The 18,525-nt window shown below is 38.3% G+C and overlaps 1 protein-coding gene across 3 annotated transcripts in view; it reads right to left on the bottom strand.

Moving 5' to 3' along the window:
* LOC133622315 (copine-8-like) overlaps nt 1-18,525 on the bottom strand; it is a 417,761-nt gene that overhangs the window by 13,795 nt on the left and 385,441 nt on the right. For all 3 annotated transcript variants that reach the window (XM_061984911.1, XM_061984910.2, XM_061984912.1), the window contains 3 exons: nt 17,264-17,445; nt 17,039-17,166; nt 13,423-13,525 (listed from right to left, as the gene is read on the bottom strand). In XM_061984911.1, coding sequence (XP_061840895.1) covers nt 13,423-13,525; nt 17,039-17,166; nt 17,264-17,445 — 413 coding nt within the window. The remainder of the gene's footprint in view (nt 1-13,422; nt 13,526-17,038; nt 17,167-17,263; nt 17,446-18,525) is intronic.

Genomic DNA, 18,525 nt, shown 5'->3' with positions numbered 1-18,525 from the left:
ACATTTTACCGGCCCGAATAAAATGACTGGTGTTTACGGCGGTCACTCACCCGGTCTCATCAGCACGAACGCCCACGGAGCGCGTGCACACATAAAAAAGCAGTCGAAGAGAAGTGACGAACAATTTGCAATCGTGTTTTTGTTATGATAGAATACACATTCAATGACAGCTAATGCTAACAATCCAAATCGCGATCGTTAGCTAACAACACCCAAACCTAGCGCACAAACAAACAAAACAATGGAAAGTTAGCGTCCTCTAGGCATTTGTGTAAATGTTGCAAACAGCCCATTAAAATGTTAATTAAAGATTTTTTGATGCTGACAGTTTTTACATTACATTGTTTTGAAATGAAAACAATATTTAAGTCAACCAGTGTCACAGAATGAATTGCATTCAACTTTAAAAAGTTGACTGCATATGTTTTTGACATCAAAGTGGCATGCACATGTACGCACCCCAACTGTGTTCAATCATATCCTCCTTTTTGCGCCTACATTTATTTCTCCGGGCTTGAAGTTACGCACGTTTCACTTTTTCTCCCATCCAACCTCGGGACACGCCCACCTCGCGCAAACGACTGCACAAGTCAGGAAAGAAGGCGGGATTATCACTAATAAGTCCGACTTTGCCATGTGTGAAAGTTTGGAAATGGAACACAAGGGTTATACAAAAACATGTGACTGTCATAGAAATCCATGAAAAAAACACAATTTAAATTTGAAAAGGCCGTACCAATTCAGGCACTGTTTGTCATGTGTATGTGTGTCGTCATTGTGATGTAGTATGTGTGTGCACGCTACAACAGCTTCTTCTTCCATAGATGAAACTTTCTTTCACTTGTTACGTATGCAGTAACATATTGTGTCATTTCTCATTCTATTATTTTGTCAAAATTATGAAAGACAAGCGGTAGATAATGAATTATTAATCCACTTGTTTATTTACTGTTAATATGTAGTTATTTTCTGTTTCAACATGTTCCATCTACACTTCTGTTAAAATGTAATAATCACTTATTCTTCTGTTGTTTGGACACTTTACATTCGTTTTGGATGATACCACAAATTTGGGTATCGATCCGATACCAAGTAGTTACAGGATCATACATTGGTTAAATTTAACTCCTCAAGGGTCCAGGGACGTATTTCCTGAGTTTATAAACATAATATGAATTTAAAAAAATAAAAATAAATAGTGTTTATAAAAATATCGATGTAATAATAGTGGTATCGACTTTACACTGGACAAACTGCTGGCCATCATGGACAATCCTGCCCACCCACTCCACCTGACAATTAAGGGACAGCGGAGGTCATACTCCAACAGGCTCCTTTAGCTTCATTCCCGCACTGTGCGATTCAAGAACTCCTTCATTCCACACTCCATCCAGCTGTATAATCACTCGCCATACAGCAATAGATGATATCTTCCTATTACCTGACACCTGACATGTTAGCTACTTCTCTTTGTTTTTAATGTCTATTTTCTATTTTCTGCTGGATCTACTCTCTATTTTATGCTGCTGCTGTCATATATACTGTAATATTGTACATGGTCATTGGTATATATTGTATATATGTTATAGACATAATATAATATATCTGTATATATAATATACTGTACACATATTATGTATATATTCATATATATGTTATATTTGTTATCGCTATATTAGTCTATTTATACCTGCATTGTCCTTTCCATCCTTACACTTTCCATCATTGTAACTGAGCTACTGTGTTGAACAATTTCCCTTGTGGATCATTAAAGTTTGTCTAAGTCTGAGTCTAAGTCTATGCGCTCTTGTATTTGGTATCATTACAGTGGATGTCAGGTGCAGATCCACCCATGACGTTTTTTTAGGAGCGCTATACTGCTGTTAGCGGTTAGCTATTGTATCGTTCTACTAGTGTGAAAATATGGAAAGGGAACATGGAGTTTTATAAAAACTTGTGAATGTCATTGAAATCCATGACAAAAAACCCAATATACACAGTATTTGAAAAGGTCGTATCAATCCAGGTATCAGTCCCTGTTTGTCATATGCACGTGTGTCGTCATGGTGATGTAGTATGTGTACGCATGCTACAACAGCTTCTTCTTCCGTAGATGAAACTTTGTTTCACTTATTATAACCACCCAAATTGTATTTGTAATATTAAGAGTTGTGTTTAGTACAAATGTTTGGAAAGTGGTGACGTGTCAGGATGTGTTTGGATGGCTGTTTGTGTTTGTGTTTTTATGTGTGTGTGTGTGTGTGTGTGTGTTTGCACGGGGGAGCGTGGCAGCTGAACGTTTGATATTAACTGTCGCAAAAATCAGTCAAATCAATTGGTAGACGCCACATTATACATGTAATTTCTATTAAATAGTCACATAGTTCAATGATGGCCTCAGCAGTCAAATGGTTTGTAAGTCCCAGTATGTCCAATTTGATAGCTTTCTGAGAGTTTCTTGTATCTTTTTGTTATGTGTGGTGTACACTGACTCCAAACTTCAAATGGAATATAATGTTTCACCGACCTGGGGCACTGTACTTAAGCAAAAGTACTTTGTAAAAAAAGTACAGGTTTGATTTCGGAATGTATACATTTAAGGGTAACTCCACCCAGAGTGCGATTCTTGGATGAAGTGGGAATCTGCACAATTGCACACCTTTTTACGATTAAGCACATGTGAGAATAGGGCCCTTAATGATTAACATCTGTCCAATGGTTACACGAGCGAGTTAGAAAAAGTCTGCCAGTGACGGCGCAGAAAGGTGGGATTTGAATTCCCCTGAAGAAACCAGCAGACAATACTGTATATGAGATGATAGGATTGTGCATGGTCTTATAAAGTTCCCAGAAGTGTCACAGGAAAGGTCAGTATGTGTTCACCATAACTAAATCCTGAACCATGTTGGCTCTGTGGTGGAAATATTACTCTTCCAACATGGACACCAGGGCATTACAAATAAGTTATTACCAAATGCACAGTGCATCATTATAGGTTCCCAAATTAAATACAATTCATCATGAAAGAGATTTAGCAAGGGCTGTCAAAATTAAAGCAGCAATAAGTAGCTGTTCAACCTTTGTAAAATATTTTTTGGGATTATACATGTATTTAGAACTAGTTAAATGACACATCTGTCATGGCCAGAGGGGGTCTGTATCGCTCTCACTTTCACTTAGCAACTTTTGTCATTTTCCGACTGTAGGGACTTTTTGGAGTTCCTATAACCTTTTTAGTCCCCGGGTCGTTTTTCGTTGTGTTCCGACATACGGGAACTAGGGACTACGGCACTCAGATCCTAGAACCACTTTAGCTCCTACTCTGAGGCAGGGTCTAAACCAGGCCTGGGCAATTATTTTGACTCGGGGGGCCAAATTTTGAGAAAAAAATGTGTCTGGGGGCTGGTATATCTATCTATCTATCTATCTATCTATCTATCTGTGTATACACACACATATATACAGTACAGGCCAAAAGTTTGGACACACTTTCTCATTTCAATGCATTGTCTTTATTTTCATGACTATTTACATTGTAGATTGTCACTGAAAGCATCAGAACTATGAATGAACACACGTGGAGTTATGTACTTAACAAAAAAAGGTGAAATAACTCAAAACATGTTTTATATTCTAGTTTCTTCAAAATAGCCACCCTTTGCTCCAATCACTGCTTTGCACACTCTTGGCATTCTCTCGATGAGCTTCAAGCACACCTGGGAAGTGAAAACCATTTCAGGTGACTACCTCTTGAAGCTCATTGAGAGAACGCCAAGAGTGTGAAAAAAAGTACTCGGAGGAAATTTTGAAGAAACTAGAATATAAAACATGTTTCCCGGTATTTCACCTTTTTATGTTAAGTACATAACTTCACATGTGTTCATTCAGTTCAAATCAGTTTTGATGCCTTCGGTGACAATCTACAATGCCATGAAATAGTCATTGAAAATAAAGAAAACGCATTGAAAAGAAGGTGTGTCCAAACTTTTGGCCTGTACTGTGTGTATATATATATATATATATATATATATATATATATATATATATATATATATATATATATATATATATATATACACATATACACATATATACAGGTAAAAGCCAGTAAATTAGAATATTTTGAAAAACTTGATTTATTTCAGTAATTGCATTCAAAAGGTGTAACTTGTACATTATATTTATTCATTGCACACAGACTGATGCATTCAAATGTTTATTTCATTTAATTTTGATGACATGGCACCCCAAACCATCACCCAAACCATCACTGATGGTGGAAACTTTACACTAGACTTCAGGCAACGTGGATCCTGTGCCTCTCCTGTCTTCCTCCAGACTCTGGGACCTCGATTTCCAAAGGAAATGCAAAATTTGCATGGTTGGGTGATGGTTTGGGGTGCCATGTCATCTGCTGGTGTCGGTCCACTCTGTTTCCTGAGATCCAGGGTCAACGCAGCCGTCTACCAGCAAGTTTTAGAGCACTTCATGCTTCCTGCTGCTGACCTGCTCTATGGAGATGGAGATTTCAAGTTCCAACAGGACTTGGCGCCTGCACACAGCGCAAAATCTACCCGTGCCTGGTTTACGGACCATGGTATTTCTGTTCTAAATTGGCCCGCCAACTCCCCTGACCTTAGCCCCATAGAAAATCTGTGGGGTATTGTGAAAAGGAAGATGCAGAATGCCAGACCCAAAAACGCAGAAGAGTTGAAGGCCACTATCAGAGCAACCTGGGCTCTCATAACACCTGAGCAGTGCCAGAAACTCATCGACTCCATGCCACGCCGCATTAACGCAGTAATTGAGGCAAAAGGAGCTCCAACCAAGTATTGAGTATTATACATGCTCATATTTTTCATTTTCATACTTTTCAGTTGGCCAACATTTCTAAAAATCCCTTTTTTGTATTAGCCTTAAGTAATATTCTAATTTTGTGACACACGGAATTTTGGATTTTCATTTGTTGCCACTTCAAATCATCAAAATTAAATGAAATAAACATTTGAATGCATCAGTCTGTGTGCAATGAATAAATATAATGTACAAGTTACACCTTTTGAATGCAATTACTGAAATAAATCAAGTTTTTCAAAATATTCTAATTTACTGGCTTTTACCTGTATATATATGTGTGTAAGCTGTGAAAATCTGCTGTACAGTATGTGTGCTTGGGTCCTATTTTTAGGTACACTAATACAAAACCTCACAATAATGTCTGATTGAATGCTAAAAACATTATGACAGACCACCTTAAAAAACAGAATGGAATTTAGAATTTTTTTACTGAATGAGACACCCAAAATTTACATAAAAATAAAGAATGTGGGATTTACAATATTAACTATAACCGATAAAACACTGAATATTGACAACAATGAACGTCACACCCCCTCTCGATCGGCATATTTTACAGTATGATCTATATCACTAAACTTTAGAACTTTGTTGTAAAAATCTTCTGCGTTTGTCCCTGACACCCACATTTCAGGCTGGCCGCTCTGGAAACACTCTGGGGAAACGCTCCTCACCCACACTGCTTGGTGCCTTGTCTGAGCTGCTGTGACATAGGTTACCATAGTAACTAGTATATCATGCAAAAGCGCAGATTCCAACCATTAAAATACTTTGTATAATTCAAGACTTACGGTCATTTGAAAACATCACTGCACATCATAATGGCAGCGACAGTTTCGTTTTTAAAGATCTAAAAACAATTATTTGGGAACGTGAGGTGAGCCAGATTGAAAAGCTTAACGGGCCGCGTGCGGCCACTGGGTCCTATTTTGCCCAGGTCTGATCTAAATTGAGTCCCAGAGGAACAAAATTACGTAGGTGTTTGGTGATTGGTTGAACTGACAGCCACGCCCCTTGCCGGATATGCGCTTCTCCTAGCCACAACACAGACACCGCCATTTAAACCACAACTGGAAAGTTCTTAAGTAGGGCTTTAATGAGTTAACTCGTGATTAAACACACAAAATGATCGCATTAATCATGAACACACTTGGATTAATCATGCAATTTATTTTGACCCTACAAACTCTTTTACCTTATACGGTCAGTGTTTAAATCAATGCATATGTCAGTGGAAAATGAGTGAGGAGACTCAGACTCGGTGGCAAATTTTACTCGAAAATAAAGTCTGAAAGAACTTTAGATAAAACTGTTAAATAAATGACATAAGTACAATGCTCAAGAACATTCTTAGATGACTTTCTGACAATAAAATTGCATTCGTCTATAAATATTGGGGTCTTTTCTTCAGCAAATTTCATTTATGCAAGCAAGTAATCACTTGACAGTCCTAGTTTTAACACAGAATGACAAAACAATCCATGCAATAGTTTTGGTGTACATGTCGGTGGATTTAAGTGGAAAATTCCATGTGACCACCCAGCGTCAGGTAGGGTGGGACAAAAACCCTGAAACCCCTGGAGAACGGATGGATAGAAAGTGGATGGAAACATGCTTTTATTGAATGATAATAGGGGTGTAACGGTTTTGTAGATGCCGGTTTCAAAGTCTTCACATCAATACCGTGACGTCTGACGGTATCAAACAACATCTCGGTGTGTAGTTTGTTTTTTTTTGGTCTGACATCAAACTACATCTCTCAGAATCCTCTGCGCAGTGCGGGGCAACAAGGTGCGACGCCATAAGTAGAAAGTGAAGTGTCTGTAGACGATAAAAGCAATATTTCTTCAAAATCAGTCCATAACTGTTTGAGTTATGTTGCTAACAAAAACAGAAACAAACACTGGGGAAAACCTAACCTCTTTGGCGGAGGAAAGAAAGTCTGTGTTTTGCAAAACTTTTCGTTTGGAAGAGAGCCAGACATTCATGTCGCACCGCACGGAGGGAAATCACCAAAAATAAAAATGTTCAGCGTGGGAAATAAGAGGAAAGCAAGCAAGCCAAACATCAATTTGTGAAGTATTTACACGATTAAAAGAGTTACTGAGATAGGCTCCAGCGCCCCCCGCGACCCCGAAGGGAATAAGCAGTAGAAAATGGATGGATGGATGGATGTTCGGTAACTTTTCCAGACTGATTTAAACATGTCCACTGTGGAGGACACTGCTTCTCAGAAAGTCAAAGTTAAAAGACACTTAAGTGAATTTTTTTTTTTTTGCACTAGATGTTTACATTGTGGCTTTAAAGACATGCAACTGTAAGTTTAAAAACAAATATTTGCTTGAAACTGGATGTCCCTGCACAATTCATTTCTCTTAAAAAAAAATCATGTTTTTGGTAATAAATATAAATACATTGTAATGTAATAAAACATTTTAGCATTATGTTTGTTTTCAATTACAATAAGTGTGTTTATCCTAAACATTCCTGCCACTTCATTTGACCCACTATAACATTTTTAAGTTTTTTATTTGGACATATACCATGATAATATCGTACCGTGAGATTTTGATACCGTTACATCCCTAAATTTTAACATTGTTGTTGGTGGTCTTATAACTGCTGCCATTTTGTCCAATGACATTTGTGTAGTTACTATAGCCAATTAGGGAATTTCTCCTTTCTCTACACACCAACCAAACCACAGCATATCAATGTGATAATCATTGTTCAACACTTCTGTCTCACCCACACACACTTATCTCAGTGTGTGTGTGTGTGTGTGTGTGTGTGTGTGTGTGTGTGTGTGTGTGTGTGTGTGTGTGTGTGTGTAGCCTGTGACATTAGAACCAAAAATAACCTGGCAGTATACCATGCCCTAATTTTATCATCCTCCTGACAGGCGAGCTCCAGTATAATGAAACAACAAAGAAAGCACTCTTTTTTTTTTTGCAGCAACTCACAGCGGATGTGTGTCTTCACTGCAAATGTCATATGTGGGTGAAAGAAGGCACACTTCTGGAAGGATAACCAGATGTGCGCTTTTCCCCATTGTTACATTTCTCTTGCAGTTGTCGGACTATAGAAAACCTTCATTGCATTGCAACATTAGTTACCGTATTTTGCAGACTATGAGCCCCCCAATCTTTGAACCCTGTGGCTTATACAAAAGTGCGGCTAATCTACAGATTTTTCTTTGCCAACCGCCATAAAGTTTTGTATATAACAAACTTAAATAGTAGTAACACCGACACAGAGACTGAAAAGGTGTGTTATTGTTTACGCTATGGTGCCATCTTTTGGACGAGTTCACTCACTGCAGGTGCTGCGGGTTGAAAGCCGACAGCATTTCCTTCTGTTCTGTGCCTTGAACCGAATGTCTACTAGTCGTCAATCTACTCGTATGGTTTCTTCATTCATCACTCCAATCAACGTTTGTAAGTTTTACACTATAACTAAAACAATTCATACTCACTAAACTGTCACATATTTGATAATGTTTTCATGCATATTTTTACGTGCTATCATAATGTAATCAAGCTAGCGCCGTTAGCATTAGCTAATATGCTAACATGTTTACAAATGTCTGTGTTAGTGTTATTAACTTACAATGACATTCTTTTTGTAATGTTTCAGTTTCACAAATTCCTCAGTAAACTATTACATATTGTTATTAAGGTGTCTGTTACTACATTATATATATACTTGCAGTGTGTATATTGTACAAATTACATATTGTTATGAAGGTGTCTGTTATTACATTATATATATACTGGCAGTGTGTATATTGTACATATTACATATTGTTATACAATTGTCTGTTACTATATTATATATATACTTGCAGTGTGTTTATTGTACATATTACATATTGTTATGAAGGTGTCTATTACTACATTATATATATATTTGAGGTGTGTATATTGTACATATTACAAATTGTTATGAAGGTGTCTGTTACTACATTATATATATACTTGGTATGTATATTGTACATATTATAAATTGTTATTAAGGTGTCTGTTACTAGATTATATACTGTATATACTTCAGGTGTGTATATTGTACATATTACAAATTGTTATGAAGCTGTCTGTTACTACACTATATATATACTTGCAGGGTGTATATAAAATGTTGATGGAGGGTTTTGAAGTTGTTTTAGAGGCTTTGAAGGCCACAACATTGACCCCCACTAGCCGCATCCAAGTGTTTTTTATCATCTTTAAACCGCCCACCCCTAAAAAAAATTGACATGTGTGCTCTTGTCTCTCATAATGATTGTGAACGATAGGCAAAAAAAAAAAAAGAGTGCCGTTCCCCTCTAAGCAAGAATGTAATGAGAGGTGTTTCCTTCAATTCATCGATGGGTTCATGAAAATAATCTCAACATTCCTGCAATGTCACAGAAACATTATTGAATTCAACACATTTCAAGTCGTTTTCAAGCTGCCAAGTTGCTTTCTGTTTATAGCAGACACACTTGCTCATCATCAATTATCCCTTGAAGTCTTGGCCAAGAAAATCCCACTTCCAATGCAAAAGTGTTTTTAGCACACGCGGAGGCATGGAGCACAAAAGAGGATACTAAGGAAGATGAGAGGTGAAATAAATCAAAGGCTGTGAAGGATTTGTGACTACAGGGAAAGGGGGTGACATGTGGAGGGATCAGGTTTTGATCCTGGAGAGGGGACGAGATGGAAAGAGACAGCAGACGTCTTTGCATGTGTGGGCGAGGGAGTCTCGCTCGTCCGTGGCGAGGCCTCAAAGGGGCCAGAGGGGGCGATGAGTGACTGACGCATCAGTCGTGTGTGGATCCTGATGCCACTTAAAAACCCCGTCTTTCCCCACACGCTCACACGGAGGTTAGTGACAGACTCAAACAGAGCCGTGCGACTTCTTTGCATGTGCAAATCATCTTATAACCTCGCTCAAGAGCCGCGGCAGGTGAAGGTGGACGCGGCAAGCGTCAGTTGGCAGTCGAGAGCGTAGCGGCTGTGAGAAAGAGCAGCAGGCAAGATCTTAAAAGGAAGGTGTGGCTGTTCTAATGTGTTGACTAACAGTCGCAAATTCCCTTTAAATCCAGTCTGCTGGGTGTTCTGAGCCTGCGGCGGGCTGCGGAGGAGGCGGGGAGGGGGTGCTCAGAGGAAGAAAACAAATGAGGAGAAAGGAAAAAAGCCAGCATTCCATTGAAAGATAGAGGGACACAAAATGTTTGCAGAGGGGGAAAGCATAAAGATCCTCTAAAGGGGCCGGAAGTCTTGTTTATGTAAATACCAAACATGCTGAATTAGTGTTGTCCCGATACCAAAATTATTTCGATACTTTTCTAAATAAAGTGGACCACAAAAAATTGCATGATTGGCTTGATTTGAACAAAAAATGTTATGGTACATTAAACAAATGTTTGTTATTGCAAGTTTAGCCTGAAATAAAATAGTGAACATAAAAGACAACTTGTCTTTTAGTAGTAAGTAAGCAAACAAAGGCTCCCAATTCAGTCTGCTGACATATGCAGTAACATATTGTATCATTTCTCATTCTATTATTTTGTCAAAATTATGAAGGACAAGTGGTAGAAAATTAATTATTAATATACTTGTTCATTTACTGTTAATATCTGCTTGCTTTCTCTTTTAACATGTTCTATCTACACTTCTGTTAAAATGTAATAATCACTTATTCTTCTGTTGTTTGGTACTTTACATTAGTTTTGCATGATACCACAAATTTGGGTATCAATCCGATACCAAGTCATTACAGAATCATACATTGGTCATATTCAAAGTCCTCATATGTCCAAGGACGTATTTCCAGAGTTTATAAACATAATATAAATTTAAAAAAAACGAAAGAATATGTTGGGATGCCAAAAAATATCGACGTAATCAAAGTACTATGGACAAGATACGCTCCAATACTTGTTATCATTACAGTGGATGTTAGGTGTAGATCCACCAATGGCGATTGTTTACATTTTGACACCGGAGAGCTGGGGTGTGTAGTGAAGCATGTTTAGCTATTCCTTGTCCTGCAGGGATGATACTTGTAAGAAACTTACTTTATTTGTCGTCATGAAGACGAGGATTAGTGATTTAGAAGTAGCTAAAACACTGCCGCCTGGGGCTGGATTTTCTAACATGCTCCTCTGCTCGTAAACTAGCAATGATACGACGTGACGACGACGGGGTACTTTTCAGAGGCGGTATAGTACAGAATATGATTCATTAGTACTATACTAATACCGGTATACCGCACAACCCTATGCTAAAATTCAATGTCAATGTGGTGCATTTTCCCCGAGTTTTCGAAAGCAACCTCACCTTTTATAGGCACGTACAAAGTTTGACACTGAGAGGGAGCGTTCAATTGAGAGGAATTGCTGCTAATGAGGCTTGGATTTACACTGAAGCTACTTCATTCCAATGGTGTACCTCACACGTGTCAAAGTCAAGGCCCGGGGGCCACGTGGCCTGCGAAAGCCTGGGAATAAGGTGGATACGTCATTTTTCTTAGTAAATGTTTTCATTGTTTCCATTTAGACAGAAAAAAATGTATGTAATACATGAAATTTCACATGTTTTAAACTTTGATATACATACAAATATTCAATTGTTATTGGTGTGAATCTTTGGGCACCTCGCCATTCGATTCTAATTCTTGGGGTGAGGATTTGATTCATAATCGATACTCGACTACACACGATTCTCGATTCAAACTGATTTTTGCAATGTAATATTTGATATAATAAAGTTCAAAGTTAAAGTACCACTGATAGTCTAACACAGTGGTCCCCAACCTTTTTGTAGCTGCGGACCGGTCAACGCTTGAAAATTTGTCATAAAGAAATACTAAATTTGTTATAAAGAAATACAATCATGTGTGCTTACGGACTGTATCCCTGCAGACTGTATTGATTTATATGGATATATAATGTAGGAACCAGAAATATTAATAACAGAAAGAACAACCCTTTTGTGCGAGTGTAAATGGAGGAGGGAGGTTTTTTGGGTTGGTGCATTAATTGTAAGTATATCTTGTGTTTTTTATGTTGATTTAATAAAAAAATAAAATAAAATAAAAATAATTGTTTTTGTTTTTTTTACATTTCTTGTGCGCCCCGGTACCAAACTCACGGCCTACCGATCTCAGAGCGGACACTCTAACCACAAGGCCACTGAATAACAACACTTTAGCAAAGCAGCTTAATGCTTACAAAACCTCCTTTTGGTTGCTGACGTACGACACATATGTGCACCAAGTAAGCATAGAGATGGCCTAAAAATGTTAAAAAAAAAAAAAAAAAAATGTCAACAAAAAATATATTTATATTTTTGAAAATTACTAAAAAAAAATCAGGATTCGAATGTGATAAAAAAAACATTTTTTAGCACCCCTAATTATTATATACCGTATGATAGTTTGTAAAAATAACAATAGATACTTACATATCTGCTTGTCAGTTATCCATCAATTTGTAAGTACAAAAATCAAATAACCAAATGCATAGGCAATAATATAATGAAGCGATTATACTTTTATATTCTTACATTCACTGTTACATGTTGCAAGGATCTGTACACACATCCTGGAAGCTGAAAACATCCCAGTCCTTGCATGACCACCATACTCATCGGAAATCTTAGCCATTGAGCATGTTTGGGATGCTGTGGATCAGTTCCAGTTCCTGCCAATATCCAGCAACTTGACACAGCCATTATAGAGGAGTGGACCAGTCAACAACCTGATTGACTCTATGCCAAGGAGATATGTTGCATTGGGTGAGGTAAATGGTGGTCATACCAGATACTGACTGCTTTTCTGACCCCCCACAGACCCACAATAAAGGAAAACTGCACATTTCTGAGTGGCTTTTTGTTGTGGGCACCCTAAGGCACACCTGTGCAATAGTCATGCTGTTTAATTAGCACCTTGATATGCCACATCTGTGAGGTGGGATGGATTATTTTGGCAAAGAAGAAATGCTCACTAACACAGATTTAGACATATTGTGAACAATATTTGAGAGGAGTAGGTATTTTGTGTGTATAGGTAAAGTTTTACATCTTTAAGTTCAACACATTTTAAGATTTCCAACACTCTACTGCCATCTGGCGGCTAAAGTGGATAGTGCACTTCACCCCCCATTCGTCTTGTTTCATGTGTCTGGTAAATCGTGACGAATGGGGCCATGTGAATTCCCTTCTAACTGTATTTGCTTATTCTAATGTCTGTTCTACATTTAACTTCATTATGTCGTCTTATTCATATACTTTTCAAAAGAACATTTGAAAAGTAAAAGAAAAATGTACCACATTCAACTCGCGCAACGGTCATAAAGTCGGTTTTCTACAAAATTATAGAAAAAAAAGACTTGTACGGCTTGCTGCACATTTTTGGCCATACGGGTATGTGGGAATGTTATATTAGAGAGTTTAGTTCAATTTAGCACATCAGCTCAGCATTATTAGCACATTTGAACAAATCATTATCCTCGACAACTAAATGACAAACGTTTTCTCTACGTGGCGAACTGTAAAAAAAATGGTCCTTTCCCACACTTACATTCACAATGGCCTCTTTGGTCTGAGCCATGTCCGAAATGACTCCATCTGTGATGATGAGGAGCACAAAGTACTGGGAGCCGTCTTGCACTGCAGCTGCATACCTACGTGTACAAACATATTTATTTAGGGTTGGCCAATAGAAACACATGATCAATACACGACCCACGCAGCAAAACGCACAAACACTCATTAAAATTATTTACAACTAAACAATGATTACCGTATTAACCCTGCGGCTTATAAAACAGTGGGGCTAATTTATGAATTTTTCTGCGCTAACGCCCATATTGTTTTGTATTCAAAACGCTAAAAAGTTTGTGCTATGGCGCCATCTTTTGGATGAGTTTGCTCACAGCAGGTGCTCCGGGTTGGAAATGTACTTCCTGTTTTGTGCCTTGAACCGGAAGTGGAACCGTCCATAGCGTTTAAGGGATTCTTCATTCATCATTCCAAGCAACGTTTGTAAGTTTTACAGTATAACTAAAACAATTCATACTTACCAAACTGTCCCATGTGTTTCACACATATTTGTACATGCTATCATACTGTAATCAAGCTAGCGTTGTTAGCATTAGCGAATATGCTAACACTTTTGCAAGTGTCTGTGTTAGTATTATTAATTTACAACAGCATTCTTTTTGTATTGTTTCAGTTTCACAAATTCCTCAGCAAATTCACAAAAATGTCACCGTGGAGTTATTTAGTCTGTTTAGCTGATTGGAGAGCTAACTTGCGCAGCGAGTAGATCCATAACGATGACTTCTGTTTTGTTTCATCCCTCATTTTACTGCCGTCTTACAAACACCGTTTGGAAACAATTAAGGTATGTAAATAAACAATAACAGGTCAGAAAAGTTGGGTTTGCCTAATAGGTCTCCTTAAAAGTGTGTAATAGTGGCATTACTTTTGTATTGTTTCATTGATGTTACTTAGGAGATGGATTTTGATCACAGGCATGTCAGACTGTTTTTGATTTCTTAGTAGTAGTGTGTGTCAGTCTATTTAAATAGTGATATGCCCTGTGTCATTCGCACTCTCTGCTAAATAAGGCCTTTGTTGAAAGCTGCCATGTGATCGAAAGTCATACTTTAAGCCAGAGGTGTCAAACTCAAATACAGAGTGGGCCAACATTTAAAACTGAACAAAGCCACGGGCCAAGGTTGAACAAATTAACCTTTTTGATAGGGACCCAAACAAGTTTTGCATTAAATATTGAACAAGCAAGGCTTATATAACTTTATAGTGACATGCAAAATCGAGTTTCAAATAATAATAATAATAATAATTAAAAAATATCAATGGCATATCAAATACAATTTAAATAAACATTGAATGCCTCTTTACTATTTGCAGCCTTCTGAGGTAAATATCAACATTAACTTTTTCCACAGGCTAATACATTTGAAAATAAAATAATGAATAAACCAACCATTCAGGACTTTAAACTGCTCAGTTTGCTGATCTAATCTGATGTGCCCAAGCCAGATACCTGCCATCTTTTCTTGGATGCTAGTTCATTAATGTCGGGGCTCAGGCTTTGAGCTGAGGCAATCTTCATTATCGAACGAAGGTGTACATCAGTCATTATATCTCGTATTCCACAGTCTTGATGAGCTGATGTCACGTCCGCTTTTCATCCCTTCTAACAACGTGCCTGCCCAATCACAAGATATGAGCAGGTCCTGCACGCACGCGCGCACACGCACGCACACACACACGCACACACACGTGGATGCAAAGCATACTTCATCAACAGCGATACAGTTTACAATGAGAGTGGCCATATAAGCAACTTTAACATTGTTAGAAATATACGCCACACTGTGAATCCACACCAAACAAGAATGACAAACACATTTTGGGAGAACATCCGCACAGTAACACAACATAAACACAACAGAACAAATACCCAGAACCCTTTGCAGCACTAACGTCCCGGAAGAGTTAATGCTGCAAAGGGTTCTGGGTATTTGTTCTGTTGTGTTTGTGTTGTGTTACTGTGCGGATGTTCTCCCGAAATGTGTTTGTCATTCTTGTTTGGTGTGGATTCACAGTGTGGCGTATATTTCTGACAATGTTAAAGTTTTTAATACTGACACCCTCAGTGTAACCTGTATCGCTGAAGATCAAGTATGCGTTGCATTCTCTTCTGTGTGTGTGCCAAAGCCGCATGTATCATGTAATTAGACCAGCACTCGTTGGACTGGACAAAAAGGAGACGTTACAATTCTTGGGAGGGGCACTGAAATTTGGGAGTCTCCCGGGAGGTTTGGCAAGTACGAAAATTAGTGGTGTACTGCGGCACCGCCGCTGTATATGATCGGCGGGTCAGCTCTAGTGTTAATTTGATGTCGCCTCACGGGCCAAGTGAAAGTACACGGCGGGCCAAATTTGGCCCGTGGGCCAGAGTTTGACACCCATGCTTTAAGCATTCCAAGTATTGTGTCTGGAGGAGTAGATGCTGAATACAGAGCTGCTGAATGCACACACAACATTTTACTAAGATTCCACACGAAAATATGCACCAGCATTCGTATTTAATTTTTTTTGACCAGATTGGTTTGTATTTATATTTATATTTATTTCGTTTGTATTTATATTTATATTTATTTCATTTGACATTTTTATTTTTCAAATACTTGTTTGGGACTATTAAAGGAAAAATGTCAACCTTTAGAACAGGGGTGCGCCGCGAGTCCCAAGTCCAATAAGCTGAGCACGGTGTTTTCATAAAATATACAATCAATCGACAATCTGATTGCTGCCGTGTAGTCGCCATCTAGTGGCCACATAAAGTAACTCAAGTCAGTGCTCTTTGAGCTATGCAGAGCATGTTAGAAATATGACCCAATCCAACCAACCTTCCCTAGTCATGGTGCAGAAAACAAAATTCAACCAGCACAAAAAGTCAACAAACATGGTCACACATAACACAACCTGCTCATTGAACTTTGTGGAAATTATTAAAAAAGGTCCAACCAGCATAAAATAATCAAAACGACACCCATTTAAATCCATTACAAGGGATGATGGGAAAAATGCAAAACAATCTCCACACTTATCCATGTTCGGCACATTTTAGCTGCTTTACATTGATAGATTACAAAACTTTAAGGTCGTCACGGAAGTAAACAGGGTAGGAGTTTTCACATACTCTTAATAACCAATTAAAATAATTATTAATAATATATCCATTATATTATTATATGTATATATATATATATATATATATATATATATTAATATATATACACATACATATAAACATATATATACATACATATAATCATATATATATATATAAAAGCATACATAAACATATATATATATATATATAAATAATATACACATATACGCATGTATATATATATATATATATAAATAATATATACATATACGCATGTATATATATATATATATATATATATATATATATATATATATATATGTGTATATATACATAGTTACTTTCCATGCAGTCGGCTTTCGACCTCGGCCAAATTCTTTAAGCCCAATGCGGCCCCCCAGTAAAAAAGTTTGGACACCCCTGGTTCAGAACGTATTCTAAGTATTAATCATAGTATTCTTTTCTCATGCCTTTTTTCTACACTTACCTGGCAACATGATTCACCACAGGTGCAAAGTTGGTCGGCCCATACAGTTGTACCGTCTTCAGACTCTGATGATAGGCCTCTAAGATGCCCTCAATGCCGTTGCAGTAGGGATTTTCCATGTTTCCATTCTGTAGAGGCAGGAATCAGACCTCAGTATCCTGCAGCGTTTATCCCAAAGTCACGCTCGTCTTCGCAGCACAAAACTGAGCGCAGAGTGAACTTTACCAGGGGAAACTCATGCGACACACGGCCATCAGGGGGAATTTTGGCTCCAAATCCCAGAGCAGGGAACATCTTGTCGCTGTCGTAATCCTGAATGATCTCCCCAACGGCCTTCAGGGCCATGGCGTAGGCGTTCAGCTGGTACGGGTTCATGTAGTGTAGAGAGGTGGATTGTGAGGGGTTACCTGTTGACCACACCACCAACACAGTCATTAGTAGGACAGCGACAGGTGCTAGCAATGACATTAATTAGGCTTTAACCCATCCATCCATCCAATTTCTACCGCTTATTCCCTTCGGGGTCGCGGGGGGCGCTGGAGCCTATCTCAGCTACAATCGGGCGGAAGGCGAGGTACACCCTGGACAAGTCGCCACCTCATCGCAGGGCCAACACAGATAGACAGACAACATTCACACTCACATTCACACACTAGGGCCGATTTAGTGTTGCCAATCAACCTATCCCCAGGTGCATGTCTTTGGAGGTGGGAGGAAGCCGGAGTACCCGGAGGGAACCCACGCAGTCACGGGGAGAACATGCAAACTCCATACAGAAAGATCCCGAGCCCGGGATTGAACCCAGGACTACTCAGGACCTTCGTATTGTGAGGCAGACGCACTAACCCCTCTGTCACCGTGCTGCCCGGCTTTAACCCAATTGAAGTTTAAAAAAAGTCACATGGGCACCAAATTTGACCTTGTTGTCCAATTTACCGCTGATCTTTTCTAGTCCATATTTTAGGTTTTGCTGCAAGTAAAAGTCATTTTTATTTAGATTATCGTTGATGATGTTTCTGAGGTACAGTACATTTTAATTAGAGCTATCAAATAGTCATTTAAAAAAAAAAAATCGGATTAATCACACTTCTGACCTTATTTTGATGAATCAAAACTCGCTTGCACAAACTAAACTAACCAATTTTTGGGCACAAATGCAATTTTATTGTCAGAATCTTTAAAAATGTTTTATTTAATTGTACGTCATTTGCACTGCTCTCTAAAATGCAAACAATGGTATTGATAAACTGGCCTCTCAACAAAATTGACCAGATTTCGAGTTCGGGGGAATCTGCCTGTCCCGCCGGAACGGTTGTTGCTGGACACATGACGGACTCTTGAAAGAAGCTGAGTGGCGACCCTTTCAGTCAAGGATGTTGAAGATATCTACCTATTTGGAATCATGACAACAGGACATCTGCTGATTGGAGTAAGCGTTGCCCTGGCGTATCAAAAAAAATTGGAAAATTTGGCAGCCGTTCAAAGTA

The sequence above is a fragment of the Nerophis lumbriciformis genome, linkage group LG23 (genome assembly GCF_033978685.3).
Source record: "Nerophis lumbriciformis linkage group LG23, RoL_Nlum_v2.1, whole genome shotgun sequence".
In the NCBI taxonomy this organism is placed as follows: Eukaryota; Metazoa; Chordata; class Actinopteri; order Syngnathiformes; family Syngnathidae; genus Nerophis; species Nerophis lumbriciformis.
The sequence above is the reverse complement of the archived record's forward strand: the minus strand, read 5'-3'. Positions and strand labels throughout refer to the sequence as shown.